Here is a 25639-nt window from a genome sequence, read left to right on the forward strand (position 1 = left end):
TCCATGGACCACTTCATATGAAAGAGTACTTCGAACAGCGGAAAGCTCAGAGAGGAGGTCTACCAACTGCTGTCCTGCCATGTGTAGGTTCCTTACTAGTTCCGTCTCGTCTTAAGCAGAGGTCTCTCTTCGGATTATTTATAATTTTACAAATTTTAGATGCAGCAATAGCATTGGCGTACATACCTTCTACACGCAAAGGCCCATTGTGTCTGTCCCTTTAACAGCACGATAGACAGCGGATACTTTGAATTTGATTTCATTTACGTGAGTGGAATACACAAATTTTCTTGGAAGTTTTCTTGGATGGTGTATTTACCCAATGACCACGTCATATGAAACAGTTCTTTGGCCTCCGGAAAGCACAGAGCAGTCTATCAACTCCTGTCCTGCGGTGTGTAGGTTCCTTACTAGATACGTCTGTTCTTATACAGATATCTCTCTTCGGGGCATTTTGAATTTTACGCCTGCTACATGTGGCATTCTTGGAGGTATATACGTCCATATTTGGGCAAAAATGTATTGGGAAGTTTTACTACAACCATGAAAATTTAATCAGCTGTAATTTAACTTAAAGAAATAATTTCTAATGAAAACATTAACTGCTCTTCTTTTCTCCTTTTTTTAGTTTATCTGGACTCTGCCACGACGGAAGGAATTTGTACTTTGTCAAAAACAGTATTAAAACCATCTAAATTAGGCTGAGGCTGTACATTATCGACGAATAACAATATAGAAATAAGAGTAAAGCTTTATTTAGAAATTAATAAGAAAATTAGTACAATATGCCATGTATGGAACAGTGATGCTGTATATTAATCAAATGATACCGTGTGAGACCAAAGCTCCAATACGGAACGTTAGAAGAAGAGCATCTTTCTGGTTGTCTGTCTACTAAGGACTCATGAGATGACTCGCGCTGTTCTGAATGGTGGTGTAGCATGCTGTCTTAAATAAACGATAGAAATCAAAATTCATACAGTACAAAAATAAGAAATATTGATATGTATAGTTTAAAGGTATTTAGCGTGCGTTCTAGGACAATAATAAAGGAGAAATGTTGTTTTGAGCGATGTTAATGAACATGAACCGTTCAGAGATAATAAAAAGGCGTTTAAACGACTGAATGAGAGTTTCTCTTCTTCGAAATTTTTCAGCATTTTTGCCGTTTACGGCACCACGGGTTGACGTTGGCACTAGCAGGCTTGGTTGGTTATGCTTCCTCTCGGCCGTGAGGCGACCTCTCGCGGGGGTCGCGGGACGTGGAGGGAGAAAGAGGCCTGGCGTTGGCGAGAAAAAGAAGCTACCGGCGGCCGCAGCGGATTGCGGGAGTTGGGTTGTGGACGAGCAAGTGGCGTGCCGCAATGATGGACGTGAGTATAATCCGCTGCCCGTGAAGATTGCTTCTGGATGATGCAGTGTCACTCAGGTACTGTGTTCGGCCAACATTACCACTCGGCCTGTTTTCTGTCCGTTCGTCAGGAGCGCGCCGCTTATGGATGACTGATTTGCTTTCTGAACATTTTGAATTATTTACTCCAAGGCAGACTGGTTTTGATGGTCCTTATTAATAAACAAGAATAAGTTTCTGTGTGCAGTTTTTATGAGCAAGTCACGTGCTGATATTCATACTAACTAGTGTTCACAAACTATCTTCGAACCTTGTCTCTTCTCCATGAAAAGGCTGTGTTGTGCTTCGCTGGTGTCTAATACTGCCCTGTTACATGTGAGACCTGGAGTGCTGCTGTTCTCTGTTTTTCTATTTTCACTGAAGGGGCTGGACGATCCGTATTCGAGGACTGCCTGAAAGGGGAGGGCCGCCATGGATGCAAACCTACAAAAAGGAGAGGAAAGGACCGTTATTTACTTACATAAATATACGTACATGTATATATTTTTATATACTAGCGTATATTGAGGTATGGGTTCTTGCCTCTCTGTGTAATCCTGTTCCTCATTCTTTGTGGTATGTTAATTTAATGTGTCTGTAAGAAACTCGTTCTTTATGTATAAGGGGGGGGGGGGGGGAATCACATCAACTGGATCAATTGAAACTCACCACCGTATTCCTCGAACCTCTTCTTCACACTTCTGGCTTTGTGACGGCGCATTAACTTCATGAAAAACAGCACTGTCGTCTGGAAACATAACTGGCATGAAGGGTGTACGTGGTCTGCAACCAGTTACGGTACTCCCTGGACGTCATGGTGCCCTTCACGAGCTTCACAGGAGCCATGAATGTCCACTTGAATGTTCCCCGCAACATAATGGAGCCGCCACCAACTTGTCTCCGTCCGGCAGTACAGGTGTCAAAGAACGGATTCCCTGGAGGACTACAGATTCGAGCCCTTCAACTGGCTTGACGGAGGATGTATCGGGATTCGTCAGACCATGCAAAGCTCTGCCACTGTCCCAACGTCCAGTGACGATAGTCACGTGCCCATTTCAGTCGTAGTTGCCGATGTCGTGGTGTTAATTTTGGCACACGCATGGGTTGCCATTTGCGGAGGCCATTCGTTAGGGGTGTTCGGTGCACTGTTTGTTCAGACACACTTGTACCCTGCCCATCATTAAAGTCTGATTTTAATTCTGCCACAGTTCGCAACTTGTGTGGCCTTACAAGTCTGCCCATCCTACTACGTCCGACATCTGTAATGAGGAGTGGTCACCCAACCCAATGACATCTAGATGTGGTTCAACCTTGGTTTCGTCACGTGTTGAAAACACCTGACCAGTCTTACAGTTTCTAAAATGCTCAATCCGAACTCCAAGGCCATAACAAACTCAGATAGATTGCGCGCCTTTCCCACTGTGCACACGGACATTACGCTCATTGACTAGCAGTCATTCCTCGCCAGGTGACGCAGCTAACGCTTGGACGGGTATACATCATTAGTAGGTCGGTGATCAAAATGTTTTGGATGATCAGTATAGATGTTTTATTTCGTAGTAGTCGATATTTCGAGGATTTATTTTGTTCGTCAAGATCAGCAAATGCTTCCTGGTGTCATCTGAGAATAAGTTTTTCGACAGCGGCTCTGTGAGCTGCCACGACTGTCGTTCGGTACAGAAAAAGGTCTGAAGATGAGTAACACAGATAATGTCTGAAGACTGCGAGTGGATAATGAGCGAGAGATTAAAATATCATAAAACGGTTGATATATGCTGATGATCAAGTGAGTTTGAGAGAGTCACCAAGATAAGATTTCTTCACTGAAAGCATTTGTGTCTCTAGGTAGAATAGGTTTGTGGAAGGAGAATAATGGCCATCACACGTAATATGGACTAATCTGACTTCATGTGCTGGCTATACGGCCTCGAAAAATGAGCCTTTAAGTATTTGAGCACCCACAAACCACAGAGACCACACACTCACTCACTCTCTCTCTCTCTCTCTCTCTCTCTCTCTCTCTCTCTTCCTCTTATTTTCTCTCTCTTCTCTCTCTCTCTCTCTCTCTCTCTCTCTCTCTCTCTCTCTCTCTCTCTCTTCCTCTTATTTTCTCTCTCTTTCTCTCTCTCTCTCTCTCTCTCTCTCTCTCTCTCTCTCTCTCTCTCTCACGCGCGCGCGCACACACACACACACACAAGTGTGCGTGCGTGTGCGCTCACCGTCTCGGGAACACGTGAATGGAACACTTATTTCTAACCATATTATATATCATTACCTTCTAGGTTCTCATTAGAATATCCCATATTCACCAACCTGGAGACGACAAAAGTCTCGCAGTTGATTCTCTAAACTGGTACACCAAGTAGGTGGAGCGTAGCAGAGCATGACCGTCGGCAGTTCGTTTTGGTCCAACAATAAAAACTGAGCAGTGACGGTATAAACAATTATTATTTTGCTGTCTGCTACAAGAGCCATTGCTCTGTATAGCTCTATTAACCTTACCTCGTATTGATGGTGGGAGAAAATTACATCGAAATATAGATTATTTGCAACGGCATCTTCGCATCTAGAGTGCTTTTCTTTGATAAAACATAAGTTTGTGCTTCCAGGTGATGTGCAGCCACTTGTTCCTATGAAACATCCTACTGGAGACGTTAACCATACAGAACCATACACAAAGTGTGACTGTTGAAAGCATCATCATTACTTTTAACTACTCGAAACGTTGCCGCTGACACTAACTGCTGTATTGCATCCAGATAAGACCTAATTGCCTCCGTTGTGTGTGTATCGTGAAGCGCTAGAGTTGAAAGTGATCTCTGCAACAGCAAGACTGCAGATATTGGAAGCTATTTTTCTTCCTACTATGAACTGTGGGTGATTCTTCACAACTATCACCACGAGAGAATAAACCTAATTTGCGGTTGTTGGTATTCAAAAATTTTTTAAGCAGTTTCGTACATAAACTTTATGGATGTAGTCCGAATGACATGCTTAGATCACTTTTCTGTGAAATGAATACTCTTTTATATGTGTAAAATTTCGTCATGAAATTATTCCATTTTACGTCAGCAGACAGAATTATCTAAAGTAAGCTGATTTTCTAATGCTTTCATCACAAAATTCATCAATGAGACGCAGAGCAAATGCTGCAGAACTGAAGTAGTTGACAAGATACAGTATACAATATGTGCTTTACAATTCAAGTTGTGGTCTATACTCACATTCAAGTATTCTGAAAATTAGTTCTACGTATTTCCTTTCCCCCTACTGTATTCTTACTGATGAAAAAATGTGTTACCTTGTATAGGAAATGAACCGTCTTTTACGATGTTTAGAGGTAGACCATTTAAATGAGAACCTGTAGGTAACATGTCTGAACATTTCAGTCATTGCCCTTCCTGTTGTTGCATCTCAATACGGCTTATGGAGCATGCATCAAAAGTACATTACTCTGTCTCTAGTCTATCAGTGTAAGATATAAATTGTAAGGCTACCACTAATACATGTTAGGTCGGAAAATTTGTGGATGGATTATGAGCAGTTTGCGACGCTTTCGGTGTCATAAGCGCAGTCGAGCACAGTGTCTCACTATGTCTTGGACTTGGACTAATAGATAACTAACACTGCTGTTTGTCAGTACACGTTCATAGAGAAAAACAGGTTTACAATTCTCGTAAAGCATTCGATTTATTGTTGTTGCGTATATTACAAGTGTTCATACAAAACTAAAAATATTTTACTCTATACAGTAAATCACCTTTCACGTGCAGTGGTTTACTTACACCAAAAATAAAGTCCTAGCTATGTTAGCCTTCAGTTCTAGAGCTCAGTCTGCGGCAGAGAAGTCAGCTGAAGTAAGAGTTCGCAGGATGACACATGATGAGTAACAAGGTTATGCTGATGTAAGCGTGGTGAAGTTAACGAAACGTTAGTTAACAAAAGCAGTCCTGTCTAAGTAATTCTGCAGCAAGAAACTTAATATGCACTTTTCACAGCTGGTTTAGTTCAGAATAAGTAAAGTGCCCTATATCATTACGGAAGAAGATAGAAACAATGGTATATGAAAAATGTTTAGGAAAATGTATAGTTTCGCAGGAGAAACGTATCCTCGTACTACAGCCAAGTGGCCTGCATATTTGAAGATAAATGTGTGTGATATATACAAAGAGTATTTTGAGGAAACGAATGTCTCTAAGCGTAATAGGAAACGTACAAATAGTTGGCAAAAGTACTTCTATGTGAACAATCACAGTCTATAGTGTAAAATCTAAGATTTCAGTAATTGGCTATGACCCTGTGTTATATAAGTTCCAACTGCTTTCGATACTTTCCACATTTACATCCACAGTCAGTTCACTAACAATACTCAGTCGTACATTTCATAAGATACAATAAGATAAGCGCTCATTTCAGAGCGCTGTATAAAATATATAAAATCACTCGTGCTTCGTCTTCTCGGAGCTGCGCAGTTAACTCAAAAATGCTGCTGACGTGGCTCAAGGAGTTTGTCGCAGGAGAAAGCTGAAGACAGTCACACTTACGTATGCATATGGCCATCCTGACGAGTGTCTCCAATGGTCCCCGGCATCTCACCAGTCTTCCAGTCACCCCACGTCATTTCATTCGCCGAAATTCCCACAAAATCCAGTAGTTTCACCATAGGTCTTAACGACCTTTTACATTCCGTTCTCTTGCTTCTACTTCATAGAATTCAGTCTTTTTGTTTGTTCAGTAATAGATGTAAGTTGTGTTCCCATTACCCCTCCTCTCTTTTTAATGTTACCCAGTGTTCAGCTTGAGAATGACGCTCTGTCTGTAAGAAACTTAAGGAATTGAAATGCTGTCCGTAATCTGACGTTAATGAAATTTCATAATGCTGTTGAAACTTGTCAGTTTATCCACTATAAAGAATACTAATTTTACCTCCTAGCGTCTCACTTAATCTATCATTTGTGTTATGTACTTCTTCCAAGTTTACTTGGAATTTTATAGCCAATTAGCATGACAGTTGTGACTCCACTGCCGAAAATTTTCCATCTGCTTCTATAATTCTACTATATTAGTAATAAACATTATCAAGATATAAAAGGCAGCCCTAATTGTATGATATGGTCCAGTGAATAAGTGGTCATGAAAATTCCGGTTTTTTAGTGTTAGCAGATTTGAAGGAGACTGCGAACTACGTTCAGACGTCCTATCATCGGAGGCAGTGGTTTCATTGCCAGGTACATGTATATCTGGACAACAAGTAGAAAGACCACAAAACTGAAACAACAGCTAGCGTACCCTGTATCACTTCGTACGAAGATAACAGAAAAGGGAAACGAAACATCTGTTAGTCGATATAATATCATCACTTATTTTGAAGAATGATTGCTTTTAGAATAGATTTCATTATTTGTTTATATAAAGACAATTGAACTTATTCTGCACAAGGAGATGACTTACGTAATTGTGTCCTCTGTACCACATCTATTGAAACTGATCGTTAGAAAGGACAGAAAGTGCACTTCTTCACTCAATACACAAAAATATGATGGACATTTCGTAGCATTTTCTTTAAGAAAGGCAACAGCCCTTTGATATCAATGATTGCTCTGCCATTGCGATACTACATATTATTGGGCAGGTAACAACAGCAGGCAGTAAAATTTCAGTCACCTACAGGTAACGTCAGAACGGTAAATTAATGGGCTATTATGTACTCTTCTCTAGCACCTTAGGATTCCCTGATTGTAAAACCCACAACCAGTACGCAGACAGTTTTCATCGGGAAATTCCCTGGTAACCACAGATATTTACATGTTGTCTCAAAAAAAGTCAGCATAATGAATGAGACATAATGCCTGAAACAGCACTTCTGGTGCATCGGAAATATTCATGTGGCTGTTACTGGAATCCAGCAATAAATTGCTGGTGCTAGTGTGGGAGTTTGTGTTCAGTCTGTCTCTCAAACTACATCTGGCACTGATGCAGCCTCCTAATGATGCTGCAGCACCTCTCCGGCTGACGGACAGTTACGTGTGACATTCACTTTTCTACTTTTGTCAAACATTGCCATCTAGCTTGTCTGTCAGCTACATCGATTCAACTTTGAACAAATGTTTATTCCACTTTAATCACCCTTTTTTTCGATGTGAAGTTTTAATAGTAATGTGTCTGTGATTATGATTCCTTAATTTTACTAGATGTCCCTAGAGCAAGGTAAGAAAGCAATTGCTCTAGAAACGTGCCAGCAAAAAGATGATTTGAATGAGCAAGTACCCTACTAAAATCACTGGACAAACTGTTGGTCACACCCTTAAAGCTGTGATCTGCTCACTTAGGATCGATGTCGAAGGCATCTGATATGAGGCTGTCATGTGGCCCTCCACCTTTGTCGAAAGGCATGGCGCCGAAATTGTGTGTATGTATTCGGTTGTATGAAACGAGCGCAATAATATCGAGCTGGACACTTGGCCACTGTTGCACTTGATCGTGCCCATAACCATACCGTGAGTGAAATTGTCGGAGTTGCCTGTGTGTCAACGCCGGCTGTCTAATATGTCTACACGCACTCATTAACACGATGTTAGATCAGTGGTCGTATTAGAATACTAAAAGACAGGAACTGGGACTGATAACTATTCAGATTAATCACTTAAATCTACAAACTAACCAACTAACCGACAGGGACCAGAGTGGAATGAGACTCGTTTCCAGTCTCTACAGTGAATTCAGATTCATCTGAGCCAGATCCTGAACGAACATCGCCGAAGGGTACTGATCTCAATCGATATTTGGTATCGAGTAAGTCTTTAAACAACCGCTCCACGTAAAAGCTTCACGTTTTCATTGGGCCTTACAACACAGAAGTTGGACACTACATCACTTCATGTGAGTTGGGTTGTCGGACGATTCGCGATTCTCGCTCACTTCAAGAGTCAGAAGGCTTCCTGTACGGGCCAGTGAGGAAACCACAATTTGTGCAGATTATAGTTCAGACTGAAGGGGTTTCTCTGTTGTATAGTGAGTGTTATTATTGCCATTATATACGCATGCTCAATCATATCCCGCTGAATACGGATCAGAAGGACTATATTATGGAACTCAGAGATGAGCTGCTGTCCTTCCTCATACATCTTCATGGTAACGCTGTGGTCACTCCCGTGATGTAACAGTTGTGTTCGCAGGGCTGCATGCATTCTCTACTGGGTTGACGAATACTCATTCTCTCGCACCTCGAACGGCCCGCTAAGTGTTGAATCATAACAGCTGAAATAAAATTACAGACAGTTTTGAAATTTATAACCAAATATCAGCCTCTACGATTTCTATTCCGCGCATAGCTGATATGAAAAATCTACATTCCATAGACCTATATCCACGTCCCGCTGAAAATTGATGCCGAGACTGCAGATCATCGTCATGTATAAGCTTCTGTACCGCACGTGGTACAAGCTCCGCCCAGTTCAGTTGCTACCCTCCAAGACTGGGCTGGTGGTGCAACCCTTACTGGAACTACCTCATCGAGTTTCAGGCCCCACTAAGACGAAAACCTTGTCTTTATTGATCAAATTGCCTGCCAACTTAATTTCAACTGCCACTTTATATTAATTGTTCCAAAAACCAGAAATACTGCCAACTATCACCATCTCTTCAAATTTCATTTCGTGTTCTTCGTTTAAGCAGCGTCCTTCCACGCCGATTTTCCCGGCTGTTGTAGACTAGTCTGACGACGATGTTCCACGCATCTGTCCTAAAGTGCGCGACTCCTACGACCAATATAACTCTTCCCTCATTGACATGGAATTTTATAGATGCCAGTCTTCCTGAGTCCCAAATAATTTTTCACAGAGCCGAGCAGTGCGCTAATCTTGGACGGAACACTCTCTTGATGTTAAAACTTCTTAAGGTTTTCCAAAGGATATTCCCCCAGCATAAGGAGTAAAAGGCTATAGATCTATACTCTTCGTCAGTCACCTCCGGAGTGGTCCAAATTCTATTGCCCAATGAATCGGCTTCTGGAGTATTCATTTTTCTTGAACACAGCCATCAGGTGTGCAAGTTTTTGGGTTAACTTGTCCGCGTCGGAAATGACTTAACCTCTGTGTAGCACAGTCCTAAGGATGCCATTGCGTTGGTACAGTAGATGGCAAATCTTAGCATGAAAATACCGATCAATGTGTGCCGACTTTCGGTTGAACATTGGCTCCCAGAGTAGCATCCTGCTTTTGTAAACCATGACGTCCAAAAATGGAAGGTACCCATCACTTTCGACCGGCATGGTAAAATAAATTCTGCGGCAAAGACAGCTGAGGTGGTTATAAAGTCTCTTGAGAGCAGTCGAGTCTAGGAGGGCAGCAACTGTGGTGGGCGGTATATGAACCGTGTACAAAATGGAGGCCTCTGTGGGACGCTATTTGCTACATTGGCATTAGTTTTCAGCGGGGTTCAGCAGCAGCGGCATTCTCCTAAAGATGGGGCGCAGATGTATATCGTTGGAAGTATGGAGTCATGTTGATTTTTGGATCCGACAGGAAACCTTAGGAGACTATAAACATCGGATATATTTTGCGGATATCATTCGCGGTATCTTTTCCTCTCCTCCATCTTAACTAAGGCTGTTAGCTGTTTTCATGTTCCTGCCACAGACTCTACAGACTCCACGAAGTTCTCTTGAACAACAAGGCGCTAGCCGTGTTGCAGTTCCAAAATGACAAACAACAGGCACTTACTAGCGCTTACAGATTACACAATCAAGTAATCACGTCACACTCATGGGACTGCCGTCTTTGTTCGATCGCCGGCCGCGGTAGCCGAGTGGTTAAGGCACTTTAGTCCGGAACCGCGTGGCTGCTGCGGTGGCAGGTTCGAATCCTGCCTCGGGCATGGATGTGTGTGTCGTCCTTAGGTTAGTTAGGTTTAAGTAGTTCTAAGTTCTAGGGGACTGATGACCTCAGATGTTAATTCCCATAGTGCTCAGAGCCATTTGAACCATTTTTTTGTTCGATCGCTAAGTCCAATAACCAATCACAGACTGCAGATGACAGCACTAGCAGTGAAGGATTAATGCGTGATTGGAGACACAGGAAAAAGTACCTTCGTTGTACTAACGCGAAACATTTTATCTGGCTTGCAAAAGGGCATGAACAATGACTTTTAGGCCGAGGGTGGAAAAATTTTCCAAGCTGTTACGTTTTTAGGCTGTTTGCGTGCAGCCGTCGTTAAAATATACCGTATATGGCAAAATGGCCCTGTCCAAAACCGGCACCGAGGGGACTGTGGTCCACCAGGGGCCATAGATGACAGGGATGAAAGACGGTTGCGGAGAAGTGTAAGTGCGAAGAGAGGTGCAACTGTTGAGCAACTGACCCAACAGAAGAACCAAGTGGTCTATCAACAGTATCTACTCAACGACAGTTCAGGGAAAGTTCCTACGTTTGTCCCTCCGCAGCAGACTCCTGGTTCATGCCAGTACCGCAACTAGACTCTACTGAGTGCGGACAGGTGGCCTTTTCAGATGAATCACGTTTCATTATTCATCGGTCTGAAGGCCGTTGGAAAGTACGGCGTGAAGCGTCTGAAAGCAAACGTTCTGCAACAGTCACCCAAGCCAGAAGAGGGAGCGTTGTGGTGTGGCGAATGTTTTAGAGGAATTCTATGGGTGAACTTGTCATTCGGGAGTGGATCAACAAAAATATTACTCTATCCTTGGTGACCATGCTCACCCCTACCTGCAGTTTGTATTTATCAGCAGGACGACGGAACATGTCACTTAGCTTGTAGGGTACATGCACCAGTATGAGTTTACTGCACTCCCCTGGCCACCAGAGCCCCAAGATTTAAGTCCTAGAGAAGATATACAGACATTTTTCTAAAACCAGTCCACAGGGGATTCAGCTACAGGATTTGAACATTACAAGACTTACCTATGCAGGTGATGTAGCACTAATAAGTAGTTCCAAAAGAGAATTAATCAGAATGATGCAAAATTACAACAGAATTGCTGAGGAAACAGGATTACATGTTAATGAAGAAAAGACAGAATATCTGCCCATAAGTAAGAAAACCAGAAAAGATGCACCTCGGACTGTAGATGGATTCATTTTCAAGACTGTTGACCTTTTCAGGTACTTAGGAAGTCTTTTTAGTAATAATAACAGAACAGATATAGAAATAGATGCCTGTTGATCAACAGCAATCAATATAATTTATAGTTTCATCAAAATTCTAAGAAAAAGATCACTTAGCAATAACTTCAAAATCCGCTTATATCTATCGACCATTATACCTATGATATTATATGGACGTGAAACATTAATATTTAGAAAGAAAGATGAAGAAACACTGTTAATATTCGAAAGAAAAGTACTAAGGAAAATTTTTGGACCTGTATACGACGAAAATAACATGGAATGGACAATAAGAATAAATGAAGAATTAAGAGGGCCCTACAAACACCGTAACATCGTCGAAGTGCTCAAGAGGAGAAGGTTGAATTGGGCAGGCCATATAGCAAGAATGACAGAGAATACACTACCAAGAATGGCATTCACCAGAACAATAGGTGGAACGAGAGGAAGAGGGAGACCCAGAATCAGATGGCGGGATAACATTCGGGAGGACACAACTAGGATAAACAGCAACAGCAACTGGACTAACAACGCATTGGAGAGGCAAAAGTGGAAGAGGCTCATAGAGCAGGCGTATGGTCGTTAAGGCCCTTGCCACATGTAAAGTAAAAAAGTAAGAGAACCTGTGGGACAACATCGGTTGGGTACTTCGCACCATGGAGCCTCAACTGAGAAACCTGGAACAACTGTCAACGGCACAGTAGTTGGCATGGTTCTGCGCCCCTGTCGGTACCTTCCAGAACCTCACTGATTCTCTTCCTGCACTTATCTCAGTGGTCTGTGCTAAGGTACATTTTCAATTTTTTGATAGCAGAGCATATAAATTTTACTAGGCAATGTATATGAAAAAGCGGCTGCATCGTAACAATTAACCGTTCCACTCTACAGGTACTAATCATCAAAGATTGCCCTTCATTGCGTAGCGTCTGCTCCAAGTGGCGTACCTGGAATATCCTGCGGACTCAATTCCTTACACAATTATCAAGAGTTATTATCAAGGCTGGAGGCGCAGTACATAATATTAGTATGGTGTCTCCTGGGGGTGACTAAAGTTTGTCCAGTGGGCTTACATACCACCAGGGATCTTGCGATCTTGAGGGCGAGAGAATGGAATAACTGTCTTTTGTCAGATCCGTTAGCTTAAAGAAGAAACCTACTCATGAAGAAGATGTAATGTTTAAATACACTGCGACTGTCGATGTCAGAAAGGCCTGTTATACCATCAGTACAAAATATTCTTCTGGCCCCGCAGAGTCGCGGCGGGTGACTTCTCGGTGACAAGTAGTGGATCCAGCGGAGGCGTCGGGGTGTCCGCGTGGCGCACCCCGGGCGTCGCGGACGCCCTCAGAGCGCAGTCCGCCCCCGCTGCTCCAACAGTCACGCCAGCCTCAGGTCGGAGTTCCCTACAGTGGACCGGCGCCTCTTGTGCGGCGCGCGCCGAGTCGTGTGAGCGTACGGGGGGCCGGGTCCAGTCTGCGGCAGCTGCTGCTGCGAGCGGAACGTGGAGAACTGCAGCTGCACCTGCTGCGGCCGGTAGCTGAGCGCCGCGACCGGCGCGTAGCAGTCTGCGGGGGCGGCGTCGTCGTCCGCGGCCGGCGCGGCGTGCGGCGGGCGTCGGTGCCGGCGGCGGTCCAGGCTGCGGTGCTGCGGCTGCTGGTGGCGCCGCCCCCCGCCCCCGGCACTGCGGTGCGCCTGCTGGTGCGACGTCGCCCTCCGCCTCTCGCGGCTCGTGCTGAGCGCGTGAGGTCGGTTGTATCGTCGCAGCGTGTAGTAGTGCGGTTCGTCGGTCTCTCGGCCGTCGTCTTCTGCCTCGTCAGACCCAGCCATCGCTCGTCGGCTGTCGTGATTCGAGTCCGGGGAACCTGAGGGACACGTAATATCAAAATGGTTAAATGGATGGCTCCCCAAGATTCTATATCACAAGGACAGTGCTCGCAATATAAAGAGGGTAACGCAGAAATGCAATATGACTCTCTACTTTTAAATCTTTCCATCGAAGGCTCATAGATGGCCTTTAAAGGGGACAGGACGTCAAACGGGACGACTTGGAGCAGGAGAGACACCACAGGAATTTTTAATTTCCACTGTCTATACTTTTTAAAATAAATTCATAAAACTTTGTCAGAATGACCATAAAGGATTCAGGATTTACACTTACAGTGATGGAAGTTCAAAAATAAAAGAAAATAATTAATTTTTTTACATTTGCATTTCACCTTTTTTCACTTACCATTGGCTGCGTTTGTTGCTATAGGTACACTTTTCTTCATAAGTAAGGAAATTGTTGGATGAATTTTGCACAGCATACAAACCATACGTACAGCTGTTTGAAACTCTAGAATTTTCCAAATCTATTAAAAACTGTGGGAAAACTTGAGATAATTAACTATAAAATTTCAGTTTTTTCTAAACATGAAGTTTAAAATGTAACAGCTTATACATTTTTTCGTAAATTAAATAATTTCTACAGTTTCATACACCTGTAAGCATGGTTTGTATGCTGTACTAAATTCATCGAAGAATCTCTCTTACTTATGAAGAAACGTGTACCTACAGCAACAAACGCAGCCAATAGAAGTGAAAAAATGATGAACTTTCACATGTAAAAAAATATTTTTTTAACTTCCACTGCTATGATTGTGAATCCTTAATCCTTTCTGGTCATGCTGACAAAGTTTCATGAATTTATTCGTGAAAGTATAGACAGTGGAAATTAAAATGTTCTGTGGTGTCTCTCCTGCTCCAAGACGTCCAGTTTGACGTCCTGTCCCCCTTAAGAGGAGTTTTAGTAGTGCAATTATGGTCAAGGGTGGAAAGATTATGAATGATAAGATAAGCTGATGACGTTGCTATCCTAAGAATGCTAACGACTTCGCTATCCTTACTGAATGCGATGTAGTGCTAAACGGAAAGAACAGTGATAACACAACACACGGCGCTGGCTGAAAGTAAAGCGAGGAAAGAAAGTAATAACGAGTGGCAGAAATGAGATTAGCGACATTGCGGACATTAAAACTTGGGAAGAAAAATGTGACTATGTAGGGAGATTGATATCCTGGGGCTCGTAGTGCTGAGGCATAGAGGACATTCAAGTCAATGCAAGGGTGAACTAGTGACAAGCTGCATAATAATAACATTAGTCATGGTCAATGACAACCTGTTTTAAGGATTTATCCAGGAAAATCAGCCGGAATTTTCACACAGATGTGAGGTGAGGATGCAAAAGGAGGAGTTTGGGGGTGTAGACATGAGATTTCTTCAACTGGTTGTGGGCAGCTGCAAGATGGAGAAGACACCAGAACAAGGATCAATATATCCAGAGGTGGTGACGATTGGTCCACCGAAATTGTAGGAGATCCTAAGAACGGTATCTGAAGGAGTATTAAATGGAGAAGACAAACCATTGGAATGGAAAACATGTTACATAAGATGGCTCTGAGCACTATGGGACTTAACATCTGAGGTCATCAGTCCCCTAGAACAGAACTACTTAAACCTAACTAACCTAAGGACATCACACACATCCATGCCCGAGGCACAATTCGAACCTGCGACCGTGGCGGTCACGCGGTTCCAGACTGAAGCGCCTAGAACAGCACGGCCACACCGGCCGGCGGGGAGGAGGAGTAGAAGATTAGTGTTTAAGGTCCTTTCGACAACGAGGTCATTATAGAACGAGAGCAAGCTCCGATTGGGGGAGAATAGAGAAGTAAATCGCCCCTGCCTTTGAAAGGAAACTTCCTGCAATTTGTCTGAAAAGATTGAGAGAAATCACAGAAAACATAAGTCAGGATGGAAGCACGCGGGTTTGAACCGTCATACTCCTGGATGCGAATCCAGTCTGCGAACCACTGCGCCATCTCGCTCAGTGATTGTACTCTAGGAAACTGAAAGATCTGGTAGAGAAAGAAATAAATCACGAGCACCAACAAGAGCAAGCTGGACTCCGAGCAGGAAGGTTGATAGTGGATAACATCTTCACAGTACAACTAATATATGAAAAAACTTCCAGAAGGTTTGACTTGACTGATGACTGGATTAATTGACCTACAGGAAGCATATGATAATGTACACGCCAACAAACTGTGGGTAAAGTTGAAAGAGAGAGAATTAAATCAAAGGTTGCTGTTATGAAATAATGTGAAAATAACACAAAAAAGTAAGGATTGCGAATAGTTGGACAGAAGAATGACAGGTGAATCTGGGTTTATGGCAGGAATGTCAGGTGTCATTGACCTTCTTTATGTTGTATCCCGGACTGATCCTTGAGACCTGACATAGAAAATGCCAGGTTATGGGAGCGACAATACAGGAATACAAGATATTTAGTCTATATTTCTCGGATGACCAGATTATACTAACACAAGATGAAGACGATCCAAGTTACATGTCTAGAAAGCTTAAAGAGGAATAGAGTAGGCCAGGGCTGAAAATGTAAACAAAAGAATTTTGAGTGCTTGGCTACTGGTAAGGAAAAAGTAAGTAATTTGGTAGTAGATAGAGAAGTAGCCGTAAGTGTGCAGAAGGCACAATATCTTGGTGTGTCATTTAATAAACAGGGTACAAGTAATGATAATAACTAATAGGATTAGTGAAGAAAGAGCTGTAAAAAGGTCAATGAACTGTGTTCTGTGGAACATAAGGATAAGAAGAATAACGAAGAAGAGAATGTATAAGGCTACAGTACGGAGCATAGTTTCGTATGGATCAGGAGCCTGGGACTCCTTAAAAAAAGAAAAAAATACCTGCTTCCTTCCGAGGTGGATTACTTAAGACGAATCTCAAGCACTACTAAGATGGACAGGATAAGGAACTGCCTAATAGGCGAAAAGATGAAAATGGATAGGGAAACACGTGACAACGTACAACAAAAACATCTGCTGTGGTCTGGCCGTTTCAGTAGGATGTGCAATGACAGGATACCAGCGGAAGAAAAGGGGTAATTCACCATGCAGCTGGCAATGTCGAGACGGAAGAAGATGGCGACTGGGGCCGGAGAAGCGGCGCCAGCCGTAGATAATCCACCAGAGGAAGATGTTAATTGTTGACCACGAAATAAATGAAGGGATAAAGCTCGTCTGGAATGAAAATAACACGTGATGGATGAAGCAAGGAGGAAAAGGAAAGCAGTCTATCAAAAGTAAAGATGTCATCTTGGTCAAAAGAAGTTCTCCAGTACAAAACATCGGCTTTCATTTGAAGAAGAAATTTCTGAGGATGTACGTCTGCAGCAAGCATTGTATGGAGAGGAACCATCGACTGTGCGTAAACTGGTAAGCTAGATAGTCTAAGAGTCCGCGCGCTTGTGTTGAATACTACTGAAAATAGTTGTAGAGAGATGAAATGTGAAAAACTTTGTTATGAAGATGGGTCAAGAAGTTATGACATGAGTAGCTATCTCAGGAAATAACGCCTAAAGTGCGAATGAGACACGTAGAGAGTAAATAGTATAAAAGAAATATACTGAAATATATTCAGCACATTAATGAGGATTTCGTGGAATGTCGTTCAAATAAGTCAGTGGAAGACTAAATCGGAGCTTCCTACAAGACTGTGACTGTAAAAGACTTCAACTTTCGGGCTAAAAACCCGCACTTCGATAGCAAGGTTATAATCTTGTCCACAATTTTTATCCTAAAAGACAGCGATGTTGTTTCCTCTTCATTTGTACAATTTGAAATGAAGTACTCTGGAATATCTGTGAAATTAGCGTAATTGCGTATACTTTCACAAAACGCGGACAATGACAACAAAACCCACTGGAATCAGTGAAGTTATATAAATATCTGCTTTTCACAGTTCCCTGGGATGTCTAATATAATGCTCATATAGGGTCAATCACAGGTAAATTAGCTGGCAGACATAGGTAAATTTTTTGATACTGAAGTCAATGTACAAGGAAGATCACCATAAAATATTACTCAAGTGTGTGGGACCCACAATATATAAAAAATAGCGGATAGTGAACGTATATAATGAAGGATAATACGATTGGTCTCGCGCTTGTCGTGCCTCAAGAGAGAAAGTCTCGGGTTAATTGTAAAATCTAGCAGACGATTGAAGTTGGATTTCAACTACCTTGCGAAAGTTCCATGTACCAAGTTTCAACAATCAATTCCATGTGATGCAATATACAGTCCCTCGGGTATCGCTCGCGCAGTGACCGAGAAGACAAAATCAGATTAATTACAACGGGAACAGAAGCTTTTAAGCAAACATTGTTCCTGCGCTCCATTCGTGAATGGAACAGGAAGTAACCATAATATGCTATGTAAAAAGTACCTCTTGCAGTGCAATTCACAAGGTACTGCAGGGTATGAATGTAGATGGCGGACTTTTAAGGAAGGTGAAGGAGGGCTGAAATTTAGTGGCCAGGACTCTGATTACATTTTGTGTTACCGAATCATTTCAACCTAAATTTAAATAGGTCCTTCGAAAATACCATGTCACATTTCCTTTTCTGTTTTTCTGTAATCAAGGACTGGCTTCAGTGACATATTGTTCTAAAGAAAAGTAAACTAACAGCTCTATTTTCCCTATACTTCACACCTCACACTTACATATAAACCCATTTGCCATTGTCGGAATAGAAGTACCAGCTTAGGGAATTACATGTAGGTGACAACCCTTGAGCAAGATGAAAGAGGTGAAAGTGTCAATAAAACTGAAACAGATCTCTAGAAGGGAACAGCATTATGCAGAAGATGATAAAGGTGGGGACCAGAGTAAAAATGCTGGACTGGATTAGGAAATATTTTAGATGTAAATTCTGGTCCAGTGTATTTCAATTGAAGAACTAACTAATTAAACAGCAACTATGTTAGAGAGTATTTGTGGGAGTGTGAGGAAAAAATCGACAATGTAAAATACATTTAATGTATTCCGATTTAGGAAAATATTTGATAACTGCAAAGCTTTAGTAGTAGAGGAACATGTGTAAATGATATTACCAATAAACCTATTATCTATCGTTTAGGTATATAATACACAGAAATATAACTGAAAGATTTGTGGTAATTTATGTTGGTTTTCTACATTACTAAACAAGTTTCCACTATTTACATTGCCAGAGAACTGTTGCGTAATTTTTATCAGAAATGTTAATCGTCGTCTGAGGACAACTCTAGGTAAGATATTTAAAAAGGGATAAACGAACACTAGAAAGGACTTAAGTTTTGTGAACGTCTCATCATTTTTCTTTTTTCATTATTACTCCTTCAGTCTATCGTCAAGCTCTACAGGCATCACAACAAATGACCTCTTCTGACCGGAAGCAAGCAAGCAACTGCCCCCTCCCCCTCCTCCCCCTCCTCCCCCTCCTGTGGCCTCCTCTTCCCATGAATAAATGCGCTCACTGTACAAGATCGAAATAGATTCAGATTTCTTATTTCTTCATAGCAAAGTCAAATTTATTGAGAAGTAAAATACCAGTACCGGAAGAATACAATTATGAAATTTGTACGCTGATTGCAAGGGCTTAAAGGATGATTTTTCTGATGAGTCGAAAAATGCAATTTTCCGGAAATGGAAATAAAACTTCAAACAGCCAAGATCGTTATTTTACAATGTAATTTAGATCGATCATAAGTTTGACAATGTCAAGCATATATGACGCGCAATTTTACTTTCAGTACACCTTATGCTACCTCAATTTACCTACATCTTTAGCCTATCTATTCAAAATTTCTTTGATGCAGTAATTAATTAAAATGGTACGTAATTCCAACTTTGCATTATGAAAACTAACCATGTTCAACCTCCTGGTAAATGGGGTTGTAGATGTCGGCCGGCTGCGAGTAGGGATCCGGACACACGAATACCGTCGGTCTCTCCATGAAAGGATGACCGTTCTGGAAAGACGAAGTCTTCTTATCACCATCCTGAAAGCAAGAGAAGATACAGTTATGTTTTCGAACTTCTGCAGATGCTCTTGTTTCCTTTCCTCGTGAAGTGCTACAGCAGTCCATTATTATCATAATGTTATTTAATGCTGCGGAATATGAACAAAACGTGGAACGGCTGGACAGAAATGATAAGTCGTAATTTCTAAACATCCCAATTCAGCGAATTTACATTATTATTAAAGGTCTCGTTGAACAGTACTGTAGTCTTAAGAAAAATAGGTGGGTATTGACGACAAGTTTAACTGATATTTGGTTGTAAATTCACTAGTTCAGTAGGAGTTTAGAGAAACGTAAATAGAAATCAAAGAGAATGTTTTGGGAGAGGCACTAAAATTCAGAGAGAAGGAATAGGAACCTCAAACAATGCCTCTGACGTTGTAGTTCTGTCAGAAACGGGGAAGTGTCTCAAAGGTAAATTGTACGGAAAGAATAATGATCAGAAAATGTCAACCAAAGTGAAAGAGGAGCACTAGAGTGTACGAAAATTATATCAGCTTCGTATGAGCGAACTACTTCGGGGCTATTTTTTATATGGACAGTATAATATCTAAGAAAAACACATATTAATACCTAAATTTTATATTGCCAACAGAAAGAAAATATATTCTGAGGAAAAGAGAAATGTGCTAACATCTACATAAATTGTCGTATTAAAAAGTGGTTTCTGAAAGATTTTAGCCAGGCCTTCGTACGCGAAATGTAGACGATAAAGCGTACACACCCTAGAAGAAGAATAGTTTTACACAAATTTATTGTTACATAATAATGCTGAAGAATGTGTCGGTCGATTGGATAAATAATGAACTGTATTTCTGCCGGCATCCCTCTTTTATTCTGTGTGCCATTCGTCACACATACACGTTATAATTAAGATCTTTGCCTCGGGGCGGTAGTGCCACCTGTAGGCCACGAAGTCTTCTCCGGTGAGTGGGGGCGGAAGGGGGGGGGGGGAAGGGGAATGGGTAGTGTACTCGGAACAATGGATCAGCCTGGTTCCGCAAGTACTTGTAAACAAGTGGCTGACTGAGCAGGCGCAGCTAAGGGAAGTGTGCCAGGCTTGTGCTGTGCCTTGCCCACGGTTGTTTCAGCTGGTGGCTGAGTGGCATTAGTATTAGACTCCGCATTGCCGTCCAGTGTTCTTCGAACTGTAATCAACTACGATACCGCTGGTGGATTACGCATATATAGCGAAACTTCCAGCAGGGGAGTTGTTTTCTTATGGAGCCAGGCAATACTAGGAATATCTAAGTTAGCGATACGTTTCTTCTGTGACCTTAAGTGTTGGGTTCAGCTAAACTACAAACAAGTGCTGTTCTTCTACAGTGCTTAATTCGACACTTGCTATCCGAAGCTCGTTTCCGAGCCCTAAGCTATTGATTAAGAGCTCACTGGCAGCGTTACTCACGTAACTATCTTTTTACCTTGGGGCTTTTGTTGATGAACTTCGTTGCCACCGCGGGGATTGGCGTTAATTTGAAAAAATCACCAAGTCAAAGAAGTTTACATTTTAATGTTTAGTGTACTGTATGATCTAGTGTTATGAACCACAGAGGTGTGCAGGAAGAATGAAACAAAGATAGCATTTTGAGAAATACTTTTTGTAATTTTTACTGCTTTTAATATTGGGAGTTGTTTTATATTTATCGGGCTTCCATGATGTTTCAGAAGGTAAGTGGAATTCCATACAGTTTTGATTTTATGAAGTTTAACGTCAAATTATTTAGTGATCGAGATCGTTAAACTTTCAAATAGTCAGTGAGTGTTCTTATACTTCTTACTGTATATGATTATAGTTGTGAGAAGCTTTTTGTATATTTCTTACCGAGGTGTGATGAGTTATTTCAAGTGGCACTGGTTATTATAGCTTGAGTCGTGAATGCGCTGGACAGGATATAACACCCACAGGTATAAACTGGTACGATGGGATGCGTAATCGTTGTTTGACGAATATTAGTATGTGTAAGTTTCCAGATGGCCAGAGTTATTTTCTTACGTAATTTGTTACGGTGGGAAAAATGGAAATTAGGTGTTAAAGTTTATATCCTGTGGACGCACTTCGTCTAAGGAACTTTCAGTGGAATTCTTTCTGCTTTATTTTATTTTACAAATTCTACCCTGATTTCCTTGACAGATGAGCCTGAAGTTGTAAATCCATTTTACGAACTGATTTTATGTTTCTTTTATATTATTTTACTATCCAGCTCTACGTTTTAATTACAAAACGTCTGAAGTGGTCATGCTGCACGTTTTTCACCTATACCTCACTCAACAAATATATAGTTGTAAACTTGGTAGAATCTTTTCTCGACAGAAATTAGAACTCCTGGAAGAAACGATAGATTACGGAGATCGAGAAATGGCTAGGTAATGCCCCAAGGAATTGTTTCCCCAGTGAATCTGCCGCGGAATGTGCGTTATAGAAGAGAGGGGTTGGCGGAGTTAAAGCCCAGAGTAAGAGTCTTAATCGTGACACCATGGCTGAGTCGGCAGCAGCACTGACGACAAAAGGCAAGGTCCCGGTTCAGAATGCGATAAGCAGTTTTAATTTTTCACGAAGTTTCAGAAGAGTGCTCATTCCTCTCCTGACATCCTAAATTTTGCAGAGCAGTACGGTCGACAATGGCAGAGTGTAAAGATGTGGTGACGTATGAAACACTTACCTTTAAAGGGTTGATTGTAAAATTAAGCACAAAAGAATCACGATGAAAATTGAAAAATAAGCGTCAGCTTAGTATTCATATTCTAAAAATAAGTAAATAAATTCTGTATAAACTAATTAAGCATTTAAACAACGTTTTTTCTTCTTATTACAGGAATTTATACGCCCATATCGCATAAAACCACAGTGGTTACTAGTTTCAGAGACAATAAATGGCCCTCCACATATAATTTGTGTAGTATTTCTTTTTTATTTTATTTTTATTTTGCACTGGCAATCCATTTGCTCGACTGTAATTTATATGAAGGTACAGATACGAAAAATTCTAAAATCAAACCAACGTAAAGTGCATAGAACTGTAAAGTAAGCATATCTCATAGAGACGATATTCCACAGTACCATCTCGCGTCATCCAGTGCGCAATAGTTACAAATAAAATACGTAAGAGGTGTAAGAAATGTTTTCGTGTTTTGTCCTTGCTGACATGTGACAGATAACTGTTGTGAACTTAAAGATGGAGAATGGTCCAAAACTTTTGTCTAATGAGACAGTGTGTAACAATTACCGTAACCTAGACTAGGACTCTGGTAACAGACATAATACATTGAATGATAACGTAGACCTCGAGCGACTCAGCACAAATCAGCTGAACATTGAAATACATTATTATACAAGACTCTACACTCGCATGTTATAAAGTCACACAACACCATTCTAATATTTTTAATCTCTAAATTCCAAGAATTTATTACTGTAATGGTAGTAGTTTACCACTTCATGTACTGGGCAAAATGACCATAACACTCATACAAGATACAGTAATCATATTACTGAAACATTTTTTTTGACATATGTATTTGCAAAACCAGATACCTTTTACATTTTGCGATTTCCATGTATATAAAAAATTACAAAAAATAAAAATATAAAATTCTTTACATTGTATTTCGGACACATTATCTTATGTTGTATAAGACTGCTGCTGTCGGTGGCTCCTCGAAACACGATGTATTCCGTTTATTGCCTCATACGTTTCCTACCAGATGGCAACAAGGGAACAACATGAGAACATTTCACATGCGTCTTATACGTTATATTTATAACTATTGTGCACTGTTCGCATAGCTATTCTCTTACTGTGTGACGAGCGACGGTACTATGGAATATTGTCTTTATATGTTTTACTTTGAAGTTGTGTGCATTTATGTCGGTTTGTTGTTACAGTTTTCCGTAATTGTACCTTTATATACAGTACAGTTGTTTCCAATTAACACGAACAGTAGACAGAAAGGAATGTCTCTGAAAAAAACCTACTCAAATGACATGAAGATAGAGACTTCGATATCCATGAAACTAGTGTATTTTTATGCAATCTGGGCAAATAAACATCTGTGATAAGAAGAACAACCTTGTTCAGATTCTGAGCGCGCGTCTAATACAGCCTACAGTGTCAATCACCATTATTGAATATCCGTTAAGCAATATAATAGGAAAAAGGTCAGTGAAAACTGGAACACCACAGTCAATTAAATGCGATCTTGTGATTTGCTCATATGTTGAAAACGAATGAAGCAAAATACAAGGAGTAAGAGCAACAAAAATTAAAAATGGGTTTTCAGCAGGTTTAAACATCTCCTACGGAGAGTACTTTGACTCATTATCTGTTTGCAAACACAACTGAGTTGGGTTCGGGTTAGATTGTTTTTGTGGGAATAGACAAACCGCGAGGTCATCGGTCTCATCGGATAAGAGAAGGACGTTGAAGGAAGTCGGTTGTGCCCTTTCAAAGGAACCATCCCGCCATTCAAATGCAACTGAAATCACATTCCAGTGCAGTATCGGAAACATTTCTGTAGTCAGAGGAATGAAAGAGTTACAATTATCCATTTATTTTCATTGTTTTATTACCAGAAAGTAACGCCAGTGTTAGGCTCCAGAGAGATGGCTGGACTAAAAGTTGGGATAAGCAATCATTTATTATTATGTTTATGCTCATTTCAGAAAGAGGTAATTAAATTTAGAGGCCAATATGTCATTTTTTTCGAATCTATTAGATAGGAATTGAAAAAAAATTGGTGCAACTGCTTCTATTTCCACCTTGTTCCATAACTCTATGGGAATTTTCTTCAATTTTTTTACGTGTGTGAAGGTATTTTCTATTTGCTTCGTGTTAAGATTGTGACTTTTAGAATATGAAGATGTTTCAAGCTCTAACTGCAGTCTATCGTCTAGCTTAACTAGCAATACATGTATCTCTCTCTCTCTCTCTCTCTCTCTCTCTCTCTCTCTCTCTCTCTGCCTCCATATCCTAATTTTTTAAAGGTAAAACTGGGTAATAACTGCCATAACGGTTTTTCTTTTCTTTTTTTAATGTGGAGTTAGCTTTGGTCAGCAATGACTGCTTCGGAAATTCGTCTCATTTGCCTCTCTTAAGTTCTTATTAAATATTGTAACTGAGTCACTGTTTAAGACTTATTTTTCTATCTGACAAGCCACTTAGGTAAGGTTACGGGACGGAAGAGAAGATTTGCTTTCCTGTGGTCGTACTGGTGTGGAGCTGGACAGGTTAATAGAACAGCAGCTGGAAACAGAAGACCGAAAAGGTATTCAGCATGAACATGTCCAATTTGTAGCTAAATTTCAATCACACAATACGTGTATATCTTGACGCCGTTGTGATGTCGTGCGTGTATACAGCCTTTTATTTATCTTTTTTGTTCGATCTATTACCGAGATTTGAAATGCAATACACACTTATAAAGAAGCATGGTAATTTTTGAAATTCTTACTAACATGTGTTCCACTGTATCTGATACAACACCTGACACTCGTACACATAGATGAGACTCTGTCACAGTATATCACACGAGACCTAATTTTTTTATGTTATACTCTGCATAAGTCCCAGATGGAAAAAAATAAAATGTACAGCTTTTCTGTTACAACGACTTTCAGCGAGTCACACGTTTTCGTCAGTTACTAGACTCGCAAATGCTTGAAAAAATTATAAAACACCTGATGTTATTTTAACTACTCATATATTTGAGTAAAAACGAACGTGGAGAATTGAGACCCAAGAATAAGCAGTATCAGTTGAGAATTCGTTGCACAGTACCATTTTTAACCAGATAACCAACTTATCACGAGCAGTCGCCTTAACCTTTATGATATCTGAGCACATGTACTGGCCTGATTGACACATTCACGCTCAATGAAGCTTCCAAATATGATGCTAGCACTGGGGTTAACGGAGATATGGTCGACCACTTCTTTCCCTGATACTTGGAATGTATATGGATTTAAATGCACTAAATATTTGTCATTGGTATCATTTCATGTCGTTTCATCTTCATTGATTTCATTCCCAACGATTCATAGTTTTCATTTCGACTAAAAAGAGATCACTATATTAAGGGGAGATTGTTTGTCAAGTGAAATTTGACGTTTTCTGTTTTCTGTTCATAAATGTGATTTATACGTTCGCGAACATTTTGGTATATCATACATTAAAAACAGACTATTTTAAGAACTTCAAACAATATTTTATATCTGACATGTGACGGAGAAT

The 25639-nt window shown here is 40.9% G+C and overlaps 1 protein-coding gene across 1 annotated transcript in view; it reads right to left on the minus strand.

The window, feature by feature from the left end:
- Positions 1-5054: 5054 nt before the first annotated feature.
- LOC126267994 (uncharacterized) overlaps positions 5055-25639 on the minus strand; it is a 51146-nt gene continuing 30561 nt past the window's right edge. The window contains exons 4-5 of the mRNA XM_049973357.1: positions 19256-19388; positions 5055-13370 (exon numbers count right to left, since the gene is read on the minus strand). Coding sequence (XP_049829314.1) covers positions 12886-13370; positions 19256-19388 — 618 coding nt within the window. The 3' untranslated portion in view covers positions 5055-12885. The remainder of the gene's footprint in view (positions 13371-19255; positions 19389-25639) is intronic.

The sequence above is a fragment of the Schistocerca gregaria genome, chromosome 4 (assembly GCF_023897955.1).
Source record: "Schistocerca gregaria isolate iqSchGreg1 chromosome 4, iqSchGreg1.2, whole genome shotgun sequence".
Taxonomy (NCBI): domain Eukaryota; kingdom Metazoa; phylum Arthropoda; class Insecta; order Orthoptera; family Acrididae; genus Schistocerca; species Schistocerca gregaria.